Source organism: Onychostruthus taczanowskii, unplaced genomic scaffold (assembly GCF_017590055.1).
Source record: "Onychostruthus taczanowskii isolate IOZ18803 unplaced genomic scaffold, ASM1759005v1 scaffold4, whole genome shotgun sequence".
NCBI lineage: Eukaryota > Metazoa > Chordata > Aves > Passeriformes > Passeridae > Onychostruthus > Onychostruthus taczanowskii.
Window position 1 is genome coordinate 6,442,141 of NW_024501459.1, and position 18,619 is coordinate 6,460,759.

The following is an 18,619-nucleotide window of genomic DNA, read 5'->3' on the forward strand; positions in this document are numbered from 1 at the left end:
GCAGCAGGTGTTAACATCGAAATGAAAAATTAGATCATTATATTGTGTATCTGCTTTCAGAAGGATAAATTGAAAATAGGATTTACTAAAAACACTGATAATATCTTGAAACCCTCATTTGTCTTTAAAGCTATATTAAATTTCATGGGGTTTCTTGTTTGCTTGAAGTATTTCAAGACTCCTTGGGGAATACACGGTGGAATGTTTTTCTAAGCTATCATAACTGTAAGTCTGTCTGAAGTGTGACCTGTTGATAGCTTTATGGAGGTGTGCTTGGATCCCTGTATCCTCCTTCATTCTGGGAAAGTTTGAAAAGCAATTACAAAGCTTCTGATTCTCAATCTTTCTGAATCAAATGCCAAAAGGAAAGGTGAAATCTGAGGCCACAAGAATCTGTTCTTAAGCTCTGATTCTGCAGACCCTAAATGTATTTGTCTAATCTCTGCACGGCATAAAGGACTATGCTTGGTGTTAAAAATTAAGTAAATACACAAATCTTTCTAGGATTAGGATTATCCTTTGACATTGTTACTTATTTTCATCACTAATTTCCTTTAACTAATATTCATGATGAAGAATGGACAAGTCAAACTATGCAGGAAGTGTTTCTGCTGTCATCTGCGATTATTACTTTAGCCCAATGAGCCCAATGAGAGTCACCAAAATGCACCTCCTTAAGGCCAGGTCCATAACAGGATAAATTTGATGCAGGCTGAGGAAAACTCCAGGAAAGGCAGACAAGTAAATGTTCATTAGACAAATAGTATATGCCATTAAAGAGCTGAAAAGGACAGTGAAATATTATGAATTTCACTTCCTCCTCTTGATACGAGATCTTTTACTGATGGTTTTAGTTCTTCAACCTGAAAATTTTCCTGAGTTTGACTCTTTGATTTCCTAACTTTGATTCTGATTTGAATCTGAAGATTATAACCTAACAAGGCATAAACCTATAGGAATTAGAAATCTCTATGACATACTTGTACTATCTCTTATTGCCATCTGTGACGCTGTATTTCTGTGAATGTGAACAACCTTGGTTTTCTGCTTTGAATGCAATCAGGTAAGAAGCACAAGTTTTGATGTCCTACGATTACAGCTTTAGCATAGGAAATCATAACTTATGTGAGGGTATGGCCATGTGTACATGGACATATCATAAAGCTTTTGAGGACATGCTTTCTTTTCAAGAGCACTGAATTTGCATCCATACAGCACATCTTGTTGGGCATTAAGAGAGTCCACAGGGCTCTTTAGAACTTATACAATTTTTTCACCTACTTGGCGTGCATGGTGCTGAATTAGGGCTGACTTCATTATATAGCTGGAAATTACTTTCTGTGGTTACTTGACTATCAGCTTCTATACCCAATTCATGGGTGGAAAAATCTGTAAAATACAGTCCTTCTTATTTGCTTTCTACATGATTTTATTCTTGCATTGTATTGCATTCTCTGATATGTTCCAGAAATCCTATTTTTTCTCATAACCATACTTCAGTTTTAGCCTCCTTCTTTCTCCTGTACTTCTCCTACTGTCCAGGGCTTTCAGCTGCAGTGCAATGTTATTCTATTATTTTAGTTGCTTGTGCTCCTGTGGATGTCATGTTCTACAGCATTCTGTTGTGTAATTTTTTTCCTTTGTGAAACTTTATACTCAGGGATAATTCTTATCACAACTATCCTTTTTTTGGGGGTGGGAGATTTGACTAGCTAGAGGATATAAATCACTAAATGCTTCAGGAACATGGGAAAACAAAGAGAAAAACAAACCTCTAAGAAACTTACTCTCACTTGTCGTGATTTAACCCCAGCTGAAAATGCAGCCTCGTGCAGGTACTCACTCTTCCCCCACCCTTCCCTGATGTGATAGGGGAGAGATTCAGAGAGTAAAAGTGAGAAAACCCAGGGGTTAAGATAAACACAGTTTAATAGGGAAAGCAAAAGCCATTCATTCAAGCAAAGCATGAATAGGAATTCATTGACTATTTCCCATGGTCAGACAGGTGTTCAGCCATCCCCAGGAAAGCCGAGCCTTGTCATGTGTTCCAGTGACTTGGGAAGAAGACAAGTTATATCACCTCAAATGTCCCCCTCTTCCTTTTTCCCCTAGCACTATATGCTAAGCATGATGTCATATGGTGTGGAATATCACTGTGGTCAGCTGTCCCAGCTGTGTCCCCTCCCAACTCCTTGTGCACACCCATGCTCCTTGTTGGTGGTAAGAGGTGAGAACAAAAAGGCCTTGATGGTCTGTGAACCCTGCTCTGAGGTGACTAAAATGCCCCTGAATTATCAACCCTGTATCAGTGCAAATCCAGAACACAGTCACATAGCAGCTACTGTGAAGAAAATTAACTTTATTGCAGCCAAAACTATCACATTCCCCACCCCGAATTCCATAAGATTTAGCTGCTTCTCAGAAGAGCACTATTCTTGGGGAGAAATAAAGGAAAGTTATGGAGCTCATGCTGTTGATGTTAAAGCAGGGCCTGAATATGGTGAGTACAAGTAAATTCTCTTTAGCACTAGCTCTTGGCATTTCATTGAACTGGTTCCTTACCCATCCTGTCATTCTTATTATTAATCTCTGTATTAGTTGGTTTACTAAAAAGATTTTGTAGTCTACTAAATACTTCAGTGAAGGCTAGAAAGATGATGCTTCCTCTAAGTCTTCTCTATAGAAAACCAATTATCCATAAAATTTACCAGCTCACAGAGCCTGGCACGCTGTGTTTTTGGTAACTATCATCTTTTCAGTTTGTTTTCATATCTTCAGGTATTCATCCTTCAAAATATATATGTTCTCAGAACATGTAACTTTAGTAAACTTCAGCCCCAGGTAGAATTTTGTCTTAAAGGCCATACATAGAAATATAAATCTCAGGTGGTTTTATTAACGTTTTGTATACTGTGCAATGTGGGTTGTATTTTGTGCTCCTCAAATACATACCTAGTCAAATACACATCCTGGATGAGCAGAGTCTGATTATTACTTGTCTTCCTTTTGCTTCTTTGGTTTGGTATTTAAAACTGTCTTAATGTTTACCTGCTTAAAAGGGTGAAAGAAAAGGGTAGAAAAACACAAATTTCCAAATCTAATCTGACACAATACTGTTTTACAGTAGTCTTGTAGTTATTTGATTACTGTCACAACTATTTAATATACAAATGAAGAGCTGTATGCAGTTGGGGGATACAATACTGTGTATTTCACAGACACATTAATCAGACAACTCACTAAAATGCCTTGTAGAAGATAGGGTTTTGGTTTTGCATTTTGGGTTTGTTGTTGTTTGCTTTTTTTTTTTTTTTTTTTTTTCCCCCAGGGCAAGCTTCAGTGTTTTGTGGCAGAAGTCTCTGTATTGTGGAACAGCAGCTGGTAACAGGCTGTAGTGTAGGAAAGTGCTGTCTGGTAAAAAATAATCTAGTTTACCTATACTTTGTTGGAGAGGGGAAAAAAGAAGGTAGCCAGCACTTCATCCGCACATCATCCCCACGCCGTATTTTTAAGAGACGGTGGGTATATTCGGATTTATTATTCCGCTCCAGAAGATTACTTGTCTATGACCAAACCACATATATAGATGTAGGGATCGTAGTATCTCCACCGATCCTGTTTCCCCCAACTGCCCCTGGAGAGGCCCCTGGAGAGCACTGTTTGTTCATCTGTCTCTTTGTACGCTATGGACTTGGCAGTGCTGGATTAACGCTTGGACTTGACGATCTTAGATCTTTTCCAACCTAAACCACTCTAAGATTTACCATTGCCAGGTGCGGTGACTGCCGGAGCCGAGTCCCTCTCCCCGGAGCCCATTCCCAGCTCACACCCGCGAGGGACAGCAGGAGCTGCCGGGCTCTCCTGGCACAATGGCGCTGCCAGGAAGGGAAACCCCTTCCCCCAGCACGGCTGGTGCGCGGACAAGGCGGGGATCGAGCAGCCCGAGAGACCCGCAGCCCGCGGCTGGGGCGGCGGGACGGGAACAGGCGCACCGGGCACCGCCCGGCTCCCGCTAACAGGGGGCACCCAGCCGCTGCCAGAGCGACTCCCTGAGGAGCGGGGTCCTGGCTGCTTCCCCTGCCGCCGGAGCCCGCTCCGACCCCGGCACACCGCGGGCGGCGAACAATGGCCCGCGACCGCCCCTGAGCTGCCCCGGCCACCACACGGCCGGGCTGCTCCGGGCCCGCCCCGCCGCTCGGCGGCCGCCGCTCCCGCCCCTCCCCGCCTCGGCCGCCCGAGTCCCTTGAACTTTCCCCGGGCGCCCGCAACAAGCGGCCCACGCCGGGCTGCCGCGGCCGCCGCTGCCCGCACAGCCCCCTGCCGCTTCCGCCAAGTTCCCCTCAAGCACAGCCTGCTCTGGAAGCCTCCAAAATCCCTGCAAACTGCCCGCCCGGGGACCCCCGGCACGGCGCCTGAGGAAAGCCCGCCGCCGCCCCCGCTCCTCTCCCGTTCACACCTCGCACAGCTCCCGCCCTCCCTCGCACGCCCACCCGCGCCCCCCGCCGCCCCGGTCCGCGAACGCCCACCCCCGGCCGCTGCCCCTTCCCCAGAGCCAGACCCGGGCAGAGCCCTCCGCTGCCGCCGGCTCCCAGCCCTGGGGCCGCGCCGACCTTTCCGCGCTACTTCCCGCCGCCGAAGAGAAGCCCCTCCACAAAGGAGCGAGGCAGCAGGAGGCGGGGGATACACGCACGCCCGGCCGCTCCGTCCGGATGCGGTGAGCCCCAGGCTCGCCTCCGGGGCCGCGCCAGTGCGGGAGGGAAGAAGCGGAGCAGCGGCGGCGGCTCTCCGGCTGCCACCATGGGCTGCTGCACGGGGCGCTGCACGCTGATCTTCCTCTGCTCGCTGCAGCTGGTGAGTGCCGGGGCACGCTTCGGCTTCGCGGGGGGTGGGCAGGGACGGGCGCTGTCTCCCCCGCCCCGGGCACGGCCGCCGGGGGCGCGGAGCGGCGCTGGCCCGGCCGCGGAGCTGTCCGCTCCCGCCGCCCCGACGGCGCGCCCGCCCCGCGCCCCCGCGCCCCGACCCGTAAGTTTCGCGGCGCGACGCGGCGTGGGACCAGAGCGGCCCCGTGGCTGGGGGACGGAGAGGACCGGCGACCTGAGGCGGGTGCCGCCGCGCCCCAGCCCGGGCGGCTGTCAGCGCTCCCTGCCTGAGGGAGAGCGGCTCCCCCGCCCTGGTGTCGCTTCGAGAAGGTGTCAGTCCCCGCTGGTTCCGGGCAGGGGCTCTCCCCGTCTGCTCAAAGTAGAGGCCGAGGGGAAGAATGAGGCTGGCGGTGCCCCCGGTCAGTGCCCGCGGGTCGGCCGTGCGGCCGGACACTGCTGGGCGCTGCCGGCGCCGTGGGAAGATGCGGGGATCGGGATCGCCGCCTCTTTCTTTTTCTGTTTTTCTTAACCTGTGTAAAAGCGGCGTGTGCCGGCCCTCTCCCGTGACTTTTCTTGGGGTTCCTTTCCCCTGCTTAAGTATTCCTCAGCGTGGATTTGAAACAACAGAACGGTGCCGCTTCTTCGCTTTGTTTAGTGGAGTTGGCGTATTTATTTTAGAGAAGAGAGTTGTTGAGATAAATCACCGCCAAACAACAATAATCCTTCATCTGGCTCATTAGCAGGATAATAAAATAACGCTCTCCCCTTAACGGTAGTCCCTGGTCCCAAGAGTGTTTTAAAAGATTTTTCTATTTTCTAGTAACTCAATGTCATAATTTTGCCACATGATCTCTCTTAAAATGAGTGGAGTTCCTTGTGTGTGTGTCTGTAAAGAAGAAAAGTGGGATGAATTTAGTGGGGGGGGGGCGGGGGAGAGTTGTTTGTTTGTATTCGTAATCCTTTGCGATCTATTTTTCCCTTACAGCACTTTGAAATCACTTCTGTTTCAGAGGTAATACTCCAGAAGTAATTGTACATCTTGCGTTTATTTGAAAATCTCCTTTCAGTTTCAAGGCTTTGTGCCAGTTTCTTAGCCTGTGTAAACTGGTGTGTCTCCATTGTTTCCAGTGTGAGCCTGGACCTTATTCACATGTGAATAGAGTGATGGACTTAGTGTGGTATAAGTAACTCAATGGCAGAACCTTGCCCAGAAACAGAGGAGGCATATGATTTGCACTCTTAGTGTAAGGAAAGTGCTCTGTATACGTTGCCGTTATTTTTTATTTCTTGTTTTGTATCAGTTTTGTGCTAACGACTGCAGCAGAATTGCTCCTGATTTACATCATGCATGTGGGAGGGGAAACAAACCCTATTTCTTCAAATATATCTCTTTGCCAGTTATGAGGGTTATAATAACTGTATTTACTATTCTGTGGAATTACTGGGAGTCTATAAAAATTGAAGTAAAGTGTGAATGGCCACCATAATCTGTAGAGAAATGCATGAAAAGTCTTTCAGGAAAGAGTCATGTTTTACAAAAGACTTATCAGATGATATAACAACTTTCAAAAATCACTTCAATGCATAGTTTTTTCTGCTCTTCTTACATGTTTTATAGGGTTCCACTGTCATATCTACGTCTTTCAGGTGCTGATAAATATCAGTATAGCAAAATGCTGTCATTTTAATTTATTTTCATTTATAAATAGAAGTCTTTCTTTATATTCAAGAAGTAATCTAGTAGATACTACGTCCTGGTTCCAACCAAGACTGGATTAATTTTTTTTGCAGTAGTCTGAAGGGGACATAGCTAGGACCTGGAAGTTATCCTGTACTACCTCACATCATTGCCAAGGGTGGAGGAAAATGACTCTCTTCCAGGGAGAATGGGCTCCTTCTGTTTGGGGTAGTGTGGCACCAGTCCCAAGTTGGAGAGACCGGTGGGGTGACCCTGGTTCCAAGCCAGGGGGAGCTTGCCTGCATGGCTGTGGTCTGCATGGCTGGGGGTGAGCATTTTTCATGTGAATCATTCTCTCTTCAGCACACTTTTGTTATCAATATTGTTGATGTTACTGTTCCTTTACTTATCTCATTGCTGTTTCCAGTAAATTGTTCTTCTCTCAGCCCATATTTGCTTTTTGTGCCTCCAATTCTCCTCTCCAGGCACCTGTAGGGGGATGGGAGAGGGTGTGAGGGAGGAGAGAGTGGCAGCATGATCTGGGGAAGTATCAGTGGGAGAACTAAATTGGGGAGTATAATTCCTGAACCATAACACATGAACTTTATTAAAGCTCAGATGCTGTCCATGATCTCAGTCACCACAGAGAGTTTAAATCTTTTTCTGATATCTTATAGGTGATGAATATAAAACAAATGCAGCAAAACTGCATCCCTGGACATTACTCTCATTGAGATGTATTTTACTTTGCATCCACTTATGGAGGGGTGAAAGAGATATTAGTGATTGTAGGCAATATTGAGGTTAAATCTTGCAAAATCCAAGCACTTGTAGTGCTAACTTGTAGAATTTCAGAAGTACTGGTGATTTATATGACTTGAGGGAAAACTTTAAAAAGGAAACATATGGGCACATATTTAAAAAAATAAATTGTTTACGTTGGTTGTGTTCTGGTTATGTCCAAGAAGTGCAACAGCTCTGGCATTGCCTTAGGATTAACCTTTAGATATTACCTGAGAAATAAGTATCTAACTAAATAGAGTTGGCAACACTTTTCATAGCATGTGTGTACTACGTAGATTCTCTTCTGCATAAGAGGGAAAGTAAAAAAGCCAAATCCCTGGAGACATGTGCATAAATAAGATTTGCTTATTGTTCTAAAGAAGAATGCATGTTCAGTGTCCTTAAGGCAAAGTTTCTTAATTCTTTAAAACTTTAGTCTTCTCTGACTGTTGCCTTCTTTATCCCAGCAACATATAAACAGTCGAGGCAAAAGTGAAGAGGAAAACTGTTATTGCATTACTGTGAGTAAAATATCATTTCTCTAATGTTAACCCATTAAGTGTGTTAACTGCAAGAAGATTTGCGTGTAATTTTCAGTGCTGTTTGTTAGGGAATTTTTAACATAAAATGGCAATAATAATGATTTTCAGTTATGCTTTAATCCACAAAAGTGGATTGGTTTTTGGCTGGCACCTTGTCCTTTTTTATAGTGAACACATTTAAATATTTCATTCAGTAATCCTAAGGACAGTCTGTAAATAGTCTTCTATCATTTAATAATAACAACTTCATTTGTAAATGGGAATCCATATCATTATGTGTAATATAGAAAAAAATCATGGAAAAAAATCATTGAGATGGAAGTGTAGGTGGCACAAGTTCAGAAAAAGTTCTTCATCACTTTCAGAGTTTTATTGTATCCCTTCAGGTGGATTCTGCTTCTGGAAACCAAGGAAATTTTGTGTAAGGAGAACTGTACCTTGCCCCACTGCCCCTCCTTGATCTTTCACTGTTTTGCTCTTCCTGACTGAAGCATTGCCATATGCCATTGCTAAAGGTGTCTGAGCAAAGAACAATGAAGTATATGTGTACCTTTTTGTGCATAAATATGTCATTAGGATTATTAGGAGCTATGTATACATTGGAAAAATATGTCATAAGGATATATAAATCCTTTGGATTACAGCCATAATTCTTACTGATGCCACTAGAAGTCTGAGACATTGGCCTTGTCTGTACTAGAAAATTAAACCAGCTGGCAGAGATTGTGCCTGTGCTATTGCAGACATCATGCCATAAAACACTGAAAGATGAAAATGTTTGGCAAATAAAACAAATTCAAAAAGTATTAAATTCTGGAAGGGGTAAATTGACAATGAATTGCAGCAAGATTTAGCTGTGTGAATCCAATTGGTGTTAATAAATGTCACACAGTGAAAACCTTCATGCTGCTTTGAAAATGCATTTCTGAGAAACTGCCTTTGCAGGATAATGTTGTTTCAACACTTACAATAAGTGGAAGTTTTTGGGATGTAGAAATATGTAGATAAACAAACACAAAGATCTCTAAATGCAGGGATGGTGAATGGGATTTTCAAAGTGAAGGGATGGTTGATGGAAAGTGTATAACTAAGTCCCTTCATGACTTTGACAGTCTCATTTCATGTGTTTATCCTTGGGCTCCTCTGCACTGTGTTCATTCTGTAGGTCCTGATTTGGAAGTGTATGGTTTATCCAGTTATAGCTAGTGTAAAATAGGCTGTTCCCTACTTAACCTGTTATTTTCCAAATAATGAAAGTGTCAGCAGGCCACACGGAAAAATTATTCCAGTGGAAACACAACTTCTATGTACTAATGTTTTGACTAGTGTTTGTTTGGGAAGTGCAGTCGGTCATTTTAACAACCTAATCCCTTTCAATATTCAGAAGATTTATATTTATGGTTGCTATTACTTTACATTAATTGTAGTGATGTATGTAAATCCTTATGTTTGGAGTTGAGACTGTATTCATTAGAATGAACAATACTGTTTCATCATTTGTTGCTGGACATCATAGAATTTTAGCAGTTACGTGGGGGAAGTGATATATGTATGTATCATGCATAGATTTTCATCTCATTTTTAAATACTTTATAGAGCTGGATACTCTAACTTTATGACTTTGACTCTTGATGCTTGTATGTTAGAACTGACAGATACCAGTTTTTCAGTTAAGAGCTCAGGGATTCAAGGGAATTGATAAATCTGAGAAAGTAAAATCTTTGAACCAATAAATTGCTTCACTTTTTATGTTGATAAAAGAATCACCAGCCCATTGATCTGGAGATGAAGCATCTGTCCACTGATAAAAGAGGAGGAAGTTGAGGGAGTGCCTATTGTACTGGCAAGGGTGGAGAAAGCTTGGGCTTTTAGCACTGAACAATGCCCTGGTTGCAGATGTTGCACTTTCTGTTATAACAGCTGAGGTGGGAATGGTGTTTTCCCCTGATAACTCATATGACGTTCCCAAAACATGCAACCATTGCTGGTGGCTATACCTAAGAGGCTGATACACGTGTGATGTGGGTGTATAGTTGCATTTAACCTTAACATTGGAAGTAATACACTGCACCCAGTGGAACTACTTGAATTAAATATTTGCAATCCAGAAATATATATGGTATTATATACGTTTTAGGATTTCTCTCATCAGGAGCAAGAGAGTAAAAACTAACGCTGTTTTCCACTTTTTGTTTTTGTTTTATTTTTCAAAATGATTGGGAGTTATCTCTTACTAAAACACACATTCTGAGCTCATCAACACTGTAGGATTTAACCTCTCCATGCACTACAAATTCAGCTTGAGAAGTGAAATCCCCTCCTGTCGAAGCTGCATGTAAGACTGCCTCTGTGCACTGTTCCAAAGTTAGAAATTCAAAACTTGAGGAAACATGAACTTTCAGAGCCCTCTGAAATTTCTGAACTGGGTAAATTTGTGAAAAGAATCATGCGGCTCTTGCTTAGTTTTAGACTCCATCCACCACAGCAGGCTATTTTTCTACAATTCCTGGCTGCTCTATGGCTGAGGGATGGTAAATTGTAATATAAATATTTAATGAATATATTTATAGTGATGAAGTGAAGGAGTTAACATTTCAGTGATAATAATGACAATTAATACACTGAAAATTGTGAATTATATAGCTGCTCTTCCTGTCTGTAAGACCAGAAAGTTTTGTAAATAGTTATTTTAAGAACATTCAGATATGCTGCTGATCTGCTTCTATTTCAAGATCTGCTACATTCTACTATTCCTGGGACTAAGAAACAAATATTGTGGTTTGGAAAGTCATTGGAATTCAGGATAGTCTTGTTTGATCTAAATGGAATTTAGGTAGGACTTGCAGAACTTGAATACTTAGTAGGTTTATTTTTGGAGATCATATGGAATTGATTGCACTTGCAGTTGTTTAGGTGGTGTTTAAATATTGCCAATTTTGTGAAGTTTGGATCTGAAATAAAGACTTGTAAGACTAGTTAATCTTAGCTCATGTTTTCAATCTGTATCTGACTTGGATCTTATAGGTACATAGAGGCCCTTTTAGTTTTAGGACCAATTTGGTAAATTTACAAATAAGTAATAAAATCACCATCTCTTAATTTTTCAGGTAAAAGTGTTGCATTTTGGCCCCTCTGTGACATGAATTTAATTGATTAGATGACCAAAGAGAGAGTCAAACCAGTCACATCAATCACTGGCCCTGATACTGTACAAGAAAAGTGAATGGAGGTTTTGTACTTCACTTGATTAGAACTGGAGTAAATTAATGCTTTCCATACTTGCTAAGATGATCACTTCTTGGATGTGCTTGTTGAAGCCGAGAGGCAAAGGATCCAGGATGCAACATGGGGGAAATTCTGATAGAATACTAGAAAAAATGTCATAGTGGGATTATTGGATCATGTTTTTGAAAGCAGTTTTGGAAACTCCATGCTTGAAGAAACTCAAATTGAGCTAATTACAGCTCTCAAAAACCTAATCTAAGTGAAGTTTTTCTGATGTCAAAATTGGCCCTGCTATGAATAAAGGTTTTACCAGATGACCTCTAAAGACTTCTTGCAACTTAGGTTATCCTGTGGTTATCTGATCTTACCAGAGCATAAGGAATAAAGTTCTTCAATTCTCTGTTAGGAGGTTATTTAAAATACATAGTAATTTAAATTATTTTGAAATAATTAGTTTCCTAATTTGTTGTGTTTATAATGCAGTGGAAATAGGCTTGATATGGCAATAACAATTCTAGTATTCTGTTGTATCACTTAGTGTCAAAGTTCAGTGTTTAAGTAAATGAGAAGTACCTGTGATTGCCTTGAGATTTATTATTTCATAAGTAACAATGCTGTGATACAATGTAGTATATCATATCTTTTGAACTCATTAATACTGAAGCAAAATATATTTCATTAATTCAGCCAGTCTTGTAATTAATTGCTAAGCAGTCATTTTGGGGCAAAATCCTGTTACATCTCTCTGTAAAGGGAAGTGAACTGCATATTTTTGGTTCCAGATGACTAATACAAAGGAGCAGTATTAAGTGACTGTGTGGCTCAGGAAACTGATAACATGATACAGAGTTTTTCACCTCTAGGTCACATTTTGAAATTCACTGCAGGTTAGACGAGGGCAAATGTCATTATGAAATGCTTATATTAAATTATACTGGTCTTGCTATAGTCTCAGTATAAAAATGTCATTTTAATATTTCCACCTTTTATGTTATATAAGAAAGGTGAAGGTTGTTGGGCATGGTACCCTGAAGACCAAAATGATGGTTTTGCCAAAGTTTCCTTCAGATCAGCTGATGAGGGGTGCTAGCATGATAGTGCAATGAAGTTTGCACCGCTGCCTTAGCTCATACTAGACATGATATCTTTGTAAGCTTTATAACTGACATCAAATTAAAATGAAAAATAATGTTAGTTGCATTGTTTTTGTGTAAATTTAATCTGTTTTTATTGGTCAGAAATCACATTTCTTACTGCTTTTTATTTGTCTTGAAAACAAAATTTGGGCAGTAGCAAATGGAAAGTGTCTCACTTTGAATCTTGAAGCTGCTCAGTTCTGTCCAAGATGAAACAGTTTTCTTCTCATCTCTCATGAGCAGTTAGTGCATACCTTCCTAAAGGGAATGCCAGCAGGTTTTGGATCAGACACTCCTACGCTGACTGAGACTTGCAATTCCTTGACACAGCCGTGCCAGCAGCACTGTGACAGGTTTTGCTGTGTCAGGGGCTATTTTTTTTTCTTCTATGTGTGACCAGTGAAATCTTTGTAGTCTTGCTATGGATCTGTGCCTTTGGTAGGTCTGTAAAGGACAGTGGTGGGTGGCATTATCACTGTACTCTGATCTCAGGAACACACAGAGTGCTTAAGACCCTGGTAATGAAATGGTAGTAAAAGATTTTATTTTAGGCCTTTTACTTTTTACTATACTTCCTTATCATCTTGTCTTTCTTCAAACACAGCCCTATCTTGCATGTAATCTCAACTCAGATGGATTTTTTAATGCTGTGGTGAGTTGGGATTTGTTCTTACAAGTTGCTGAATGCCCTACAGCTCTCATTAAAGTTGCTGAAAGTCATTCTTTTACATATAGGCTTTTTATAATGGTAGGTTCAAGCAGAGGCAGCAGTGAACCCCTTCCACCTGGTGAATGCCAGTAGTACAGTAAAATAAAAGGAAAAAGGAAAATTTTCTACTTAATACAACAGCCAGTTTCAGTCAGAAAAATATCCCTTACAGAAGTGAATGCTGCAAAGAAATAAAATTGAAGTTCTTCCACAGGTCTCTTCACAAGTCTCTCTTTTTTTTTTTTTTTTTTGTTCAATTTCACCAGTACAGAAGTTTTGTTTGGCTGAGAGTAAGTATAAATATATATAAAGGGTATATGCTTGACAATGAGCCCCGTGGAATTCTCTGAGGAGGATTTTGACACACACCAAAGGAACTACTGATACAGCAAAGTAGAATAGTACTTAGGAGATGAAGCATGAGCAGGAAGATCCTGAAATGCTTTTATACTTAAGGAGATTGTGGGAGCATGGGATGAAAAGGATAGAAAGGTGTATTTAGATGAGTGTAAAAAAAGTGGGATGTGGAAGCCCTCTTTATCAGAGAGATGAAAGTTTTCTCTGTGTGTGGGAGGAATTCCTGCCTAAGGTTTCACTGAAAATGAGATCTTAAGGAAAAGATTTTTATTTATCTTTTCTAACATACTGCTGCTTCTGTGCCAGTTTCTCACTATTCTGTTGTAAAGTTACTGTGTTAGTGTCAGACCCTTTGAATAAAAAATTCCAGGGGAACAAAATCATATGATGATGATCATGTTTTGTAGGGAGATTGGAATGACTGGCATGTTTCTCATCCAGCTCTAGTTTTCGCCTTTGGTTGAGCCTTGAATACTCTGTGTTGTCCTGGGAATGCTGCAACTTCACTGCCCTGTTGGCAGTTCCTGGAATCTCCGGTGAGCAAAGTGCTCCTGGAGCTTAGGAGTGTGCAAGTGAAGCTCAGCACAAGCCACAGTGCAAATGAGTACACATCATAAATCTGTGTCAGTCTAGAAAACAAAACAAAACAAAACAATACCAAACCCCCCAATAAATCTCCCAATTAAGTGCAGCTTCTTAGATGGACTGGAAAGAGTTCATGCATTTTGGAAACAGAATTCTGTTAAAATGAAGTGCATAGAAAAACATTCTTCTGGAAGTTTAGTCTCCACAATCAATGAATAAAAAGGTGAAGAATTCTAAAGCTGGAAACTGTAGTGCATTATAGTACAGGAATAACACCATAACAATATATAATTTCCTCTGCTGGTGAGCTGTTTGTTTTTCCTGCTAAAAGTTTACTGTGTCTTTCTATTGCAGAGCAAGCAGGGTGTTTAATTTCTCTAATATATATTTGTTTCATGAATTAAGTAAACATCACCAGGGTAAGTATATTTATATTTTAACTGGAACAGAAGCCTTGCTGCTCCTACTGATAGAATAATTTGCATCATAGAAACCTGAAAAGCTTCTGCATCCTCTAGTGCAGATGGAGCTACTCAGAATACTGAAGATAGATGGTCTTCCCATGGAGATCCCCATAGCTACTGAAGATTCTTTAAACAGACTGTAGTCAGTTTCCACTTCTTATGTTGGTTAGTTGCAGATTTGTGCTCAGCCTCATTCTTCTCATAAACCACCTCTGTTCACATCAACAGGAAATCTTGTCTTCAATGCCTAGCTGTGAAATGATACGCTATTTCTATATTCACATTCATAACTTTTTTTTTTTTCCCCTCTGGAGCCAAATTATTTGCTCCCATCTCTCCTCCTAGTTATTTCAGAACAACATCCAAATTCTAAAGAAAAAATGAAGACAAAATCTTCATCTATTTGTCATAGACCCTGTTCCCCAAACCAGTCATGACTTACAATTCACTTGTGGCTGTAAATGGACCCTGTACATTGTTCTTATCTAAGTGTTTTGCAACTATACAACATAAGTTTTATTTAGTTGTATAGTTGCCACAGTTATTTGTGGTTCTTCACATGCTGGTTGCATTATGAAAAGGTCTGGTTGTTTCAGAAAATAAGGGAATGTGAACCAGAACGTGGTGATAACAAATAGATGACCTAGTAGTGCCATCAACTGTAATGAAGTTATTAGAGCACTTGGAATGGGAGTGTTAGGAGGGACTGAAAAAAATGCTTCCAAGCCTGGATTTACAGTGAAAAGTTAGACATATGAATGGCAGTAGACTATATCCAAAATCAGAAGAGAATGCATTGAAATATATTAGATGCCATGAATGGCTTTGAGTTGCATACTACTAATGTATAATTTAGTCATAGTGGTCTGATGAAAGCCAAAGCTGGCTGAGTTGTGCCAGAAGTAACCACAAGGTGCCAAAGTTTATTTAAATTGGATTGAATTATGCAGCCCTTCATTTCTCTCATTTCTCTAATATGTTTTTTTTTTTTTTTCCATGAGTTAGATGTCATGGAGATGTGTGTTTACATTTTAATTGTAACCAGTTACATTTGTTAATCTGTACAACTGTAATCAGTTGAATGCACTGATGTGCGTTCAGTTTCAAAGTGTAGCCTGTGCAGCTGAGGTGTGGCGTGCTGCCTTGCACAGGGGTAATGCAGGGTGTGAAGCAGCCTCACCAGGATGATACTGACGCCCAATCAAATAATTTTATTGGAATATTGTATCCATAAAAGGTTCCACGTTTCAGTGTGCTAGTCAGTATGTGATACTTACTTGCACTGAAAGCTGAGGGACTGTTTGTGCAGTGCTTTGTGGCCAAAAGAGTGTCCTGGTTAACCCAAGATCACACTGAACTGGGATTCTGGTATATTCATTGGAGTTGTATTAATTTAATGATTTATTTTTTAGCTTTATTATGTATTTGGTTCTCTTGGCCTATCTGACCCATAAAATCCTTGTCTGTGTGAATTTCTGAGTTTATGCTGAGATTTTTAGGCCGGACTATACTTGGTCCACATGCCAGTCATGCTGGAGGGCTTCAATACTGCTGGGGTTTCACTGTGTGTATTCTGTTGAGAAGCTGATGTAAATAATGCCCCAAGTTCAGGGCTGGGTTTGCCCTTTTTGAGATCATTTGAAGCACACTGCAGCTGAGGTTGGCTCTGGAACAGGATGTGTGTCTGAGATACAGCCTGCCTCAAGCACTTACAAACCAGAACAGATAATGCAGTCAGAAAAAGAAGCATGCAAATGTTTTTCTTTACGCTCTACAGAAAGTCTCTGAAGTCGTAGTTCAGGCTGGTTTTATGCTTGGTGGTTCTTCATGTTTCTACACACAGTTATGATTATTCCTTTTTTAATATTGGCCACATGTGACTGTGAGCATATTAACACTTTGATACGCAAGTTCACTGTATTTGTGTGGTCTCATAATTTGGAGATCGCTTTTCTTTTTGTTTGTGTACTCTTTGCAAAGTGGTTTAGAGGTGCTAAAATATATTGCAAAGACAAAAATCTCTTTCTGTTTGAGAAGGAACATAGTAAGCATGGATTCTCTTCTGGAAAAATTATTTTCAGGCGGTGATAGATTTTCATTTATCCCTACACAATTAGCTCTCCTGCAGAAAGAGACTTGCAGATGCCTACATCTGCACTGATGGGATGCTTCTTTGTGGATTCCCCCTTGTGTTGTCACCTCTGGCCATAGGCACTTGGGGAAGACGAGAGTCAGTCTCTTAAGGACATTCTGGATAACAGGAAAATAAACAAGTATCCCCAAAATACTGGAACTGGCCATCTGTATACAGAGAAGGGGCAGTTTTAAGTCTTCTGCTGATAGAAGCACTGTTCAATTTGTACTAAAAGGACCGTGAGTTTATGGTTTTCTTATTATGGTACTTTGTCAACTCATTTGCTCAATCCAGTTTTTGGTGACTGGAATTGGCTAAAAAATTACAGGATATTCACTGCAATAGCAAGAAGAAATCCAAATATCCTGGGTAGCAAACCTTAATTGTTGCATTTTCTCGGAATGACAAATGCACATCTAATCCCAGCTGTCTAGGCAGAAGAGTAATTTCCGAGGCAGCCCGCTTACATTCAATTCTCTTCCTCTAAATGTGAAGCAATAAATTATGCTGGTGTTTAAGGGATAATCTCTGTGGCTTTAAAGAACATAAACTATCGGGGCACACCAGCCTGACTGTGCTAAAGCTGAGCACCTCCTCTGTGCGAGTGAGTAAGCTCATCTCCCACAGAGAGCAGCAGGAGCTACAGGTGCTGGCATCCTCACTCAGCGGCATCACTGCTCAGAGGGGTCGAGCTGTAACTGAGGCAGCTGTGCCACTGACTGGGCTTGGTGAGTGCAAGCACTATTAGAAGGTGCCATTAGATGAAGTCACTGAACCATTAGGAAGCCTGCAAAAATGAGTACCTTCTTCTAATCTGAAAAGTGTTGTGGTTGAGGATATACCCACTGGACATCCTCAAGGGAAGATTTCTTTCACACATAGTGACTCTACCAGGGTTACCAGCTGGCATTTCACCAGCATGAGACTTAGCCTTGTAACATTTCATGGATCCCTACTTCATGCTGAGTAGTGCTGGTCATCTATTATTAATATGCTCGCATTTTTTGCTGGACTAAAAGTATATTATTTTCTTATTAAATCTTCCATTACTTCAAGATGCTTTTAAGGTCTGTTCTGCTCTCATTCTATTAGTTGTGAACAAAAGCTTTCCAAATGTCAGAAGTTAATATATGCTGATATCTGAATAAGCAAGAAAATACATCGGATTCAGAGCCATTTTCTCATATAATGATGTCTTTAAGACTCATAGACTGTTCTTATAAAATATTTCTCTTTTTGCTATGTGAGTGCATATTCATACACAATTCCAGTTTTGCATTAGAAATATTGGCTGCATGACAATGTGAGACTTTCTCCTATAATGGTTATTATTTGGCATGCATAAAGAATTCAAAGAACTCTTAAGTTAGAGAAGTAGTATTGTGTTTGCTTACACAAGTTGATGGAGGCAGTGACATTTTGTTCTGCTTGGAGGTGGCCAGAGGGAAGCCAGTGTGCTCCTAGGAGCTCTGAAGTAAGCTAGCAGAGAGAGTTAGAGAACTCTCATGGCAGAGAAGACAGAACCTCAGTGCTGCATTAATAACCTGCTGCTAATGGCCAGGGTCATCTGGAATGGTTTTGCCTTTGTTCCCCCATGACTGAGGCTCAGCACAGGAGCAGATACTCAGAACTGTGTTGGAAATTGCACTTTCTAGAGTTCCCCCGCAAATCTCCTTCTATTTTGGTTTCTGGAGTTCTGTTCCCTAAATCAGTATACAAGACCTAGTATAGAATAAACTTTCCCCTAATTATTTAGCTGATGTAGGCATAATTTTAAATGCGCCATTTTTATTCTGTTAATTTCCAATTGATTTTTACTTTAGCAGTAATAATCCTAATGCAGGCATTGAATCTTACCAATAACCCCTCCTGCTTAGTTAATCTATTTCTATCCTTCTTGCATGTTATTTTTAATCTTTAGGGAGCTTTGAACTATTTCTCGGAGCTATGCTCAAAAGTGAGTTTGTAACATTTTACTGCAATTGCTGCTAGTAGACCTTGCTTGAGGCCATAGAGAAGTTGGGACAAAGCCAGGGAAAAAATTCAGGCTCATGTCTTAAGCACAAGATGACCATTCATCTTTTATAAGCTTTTCTTGTCTGATGCTTTCAAATTCTCAGAAAAGATTGCCTGGAAATTGAAGTGTT

The 18,619-nt window shown here is 41.1% G+C and overlaps 1 protein-coding gene across 1 annotated transcript in view; it reads left to right on the plus strand.

Moving 5' to 3' along the window:
* The first annotated feature begins 4,797 nt into the window (after positions 1-4,797).
* The window catches only part of NKAIN3 (sodium/potassium transporting ATPase interacting 3), a 335,631-nt gene continuing 321,809 nt past the window's right edge, over positions 4,798-18,619 (plus strand). Inside the window, exon 1 of the mRNA XM_041412864.1 lies at positions 4,798-4,851. Coding sequence (XP_041268798.1) covers positions 4,798-4,851 — 54 coding nt within the window. The remainder of the gene's footprint in view (positions 4,852-18,619) is intronic.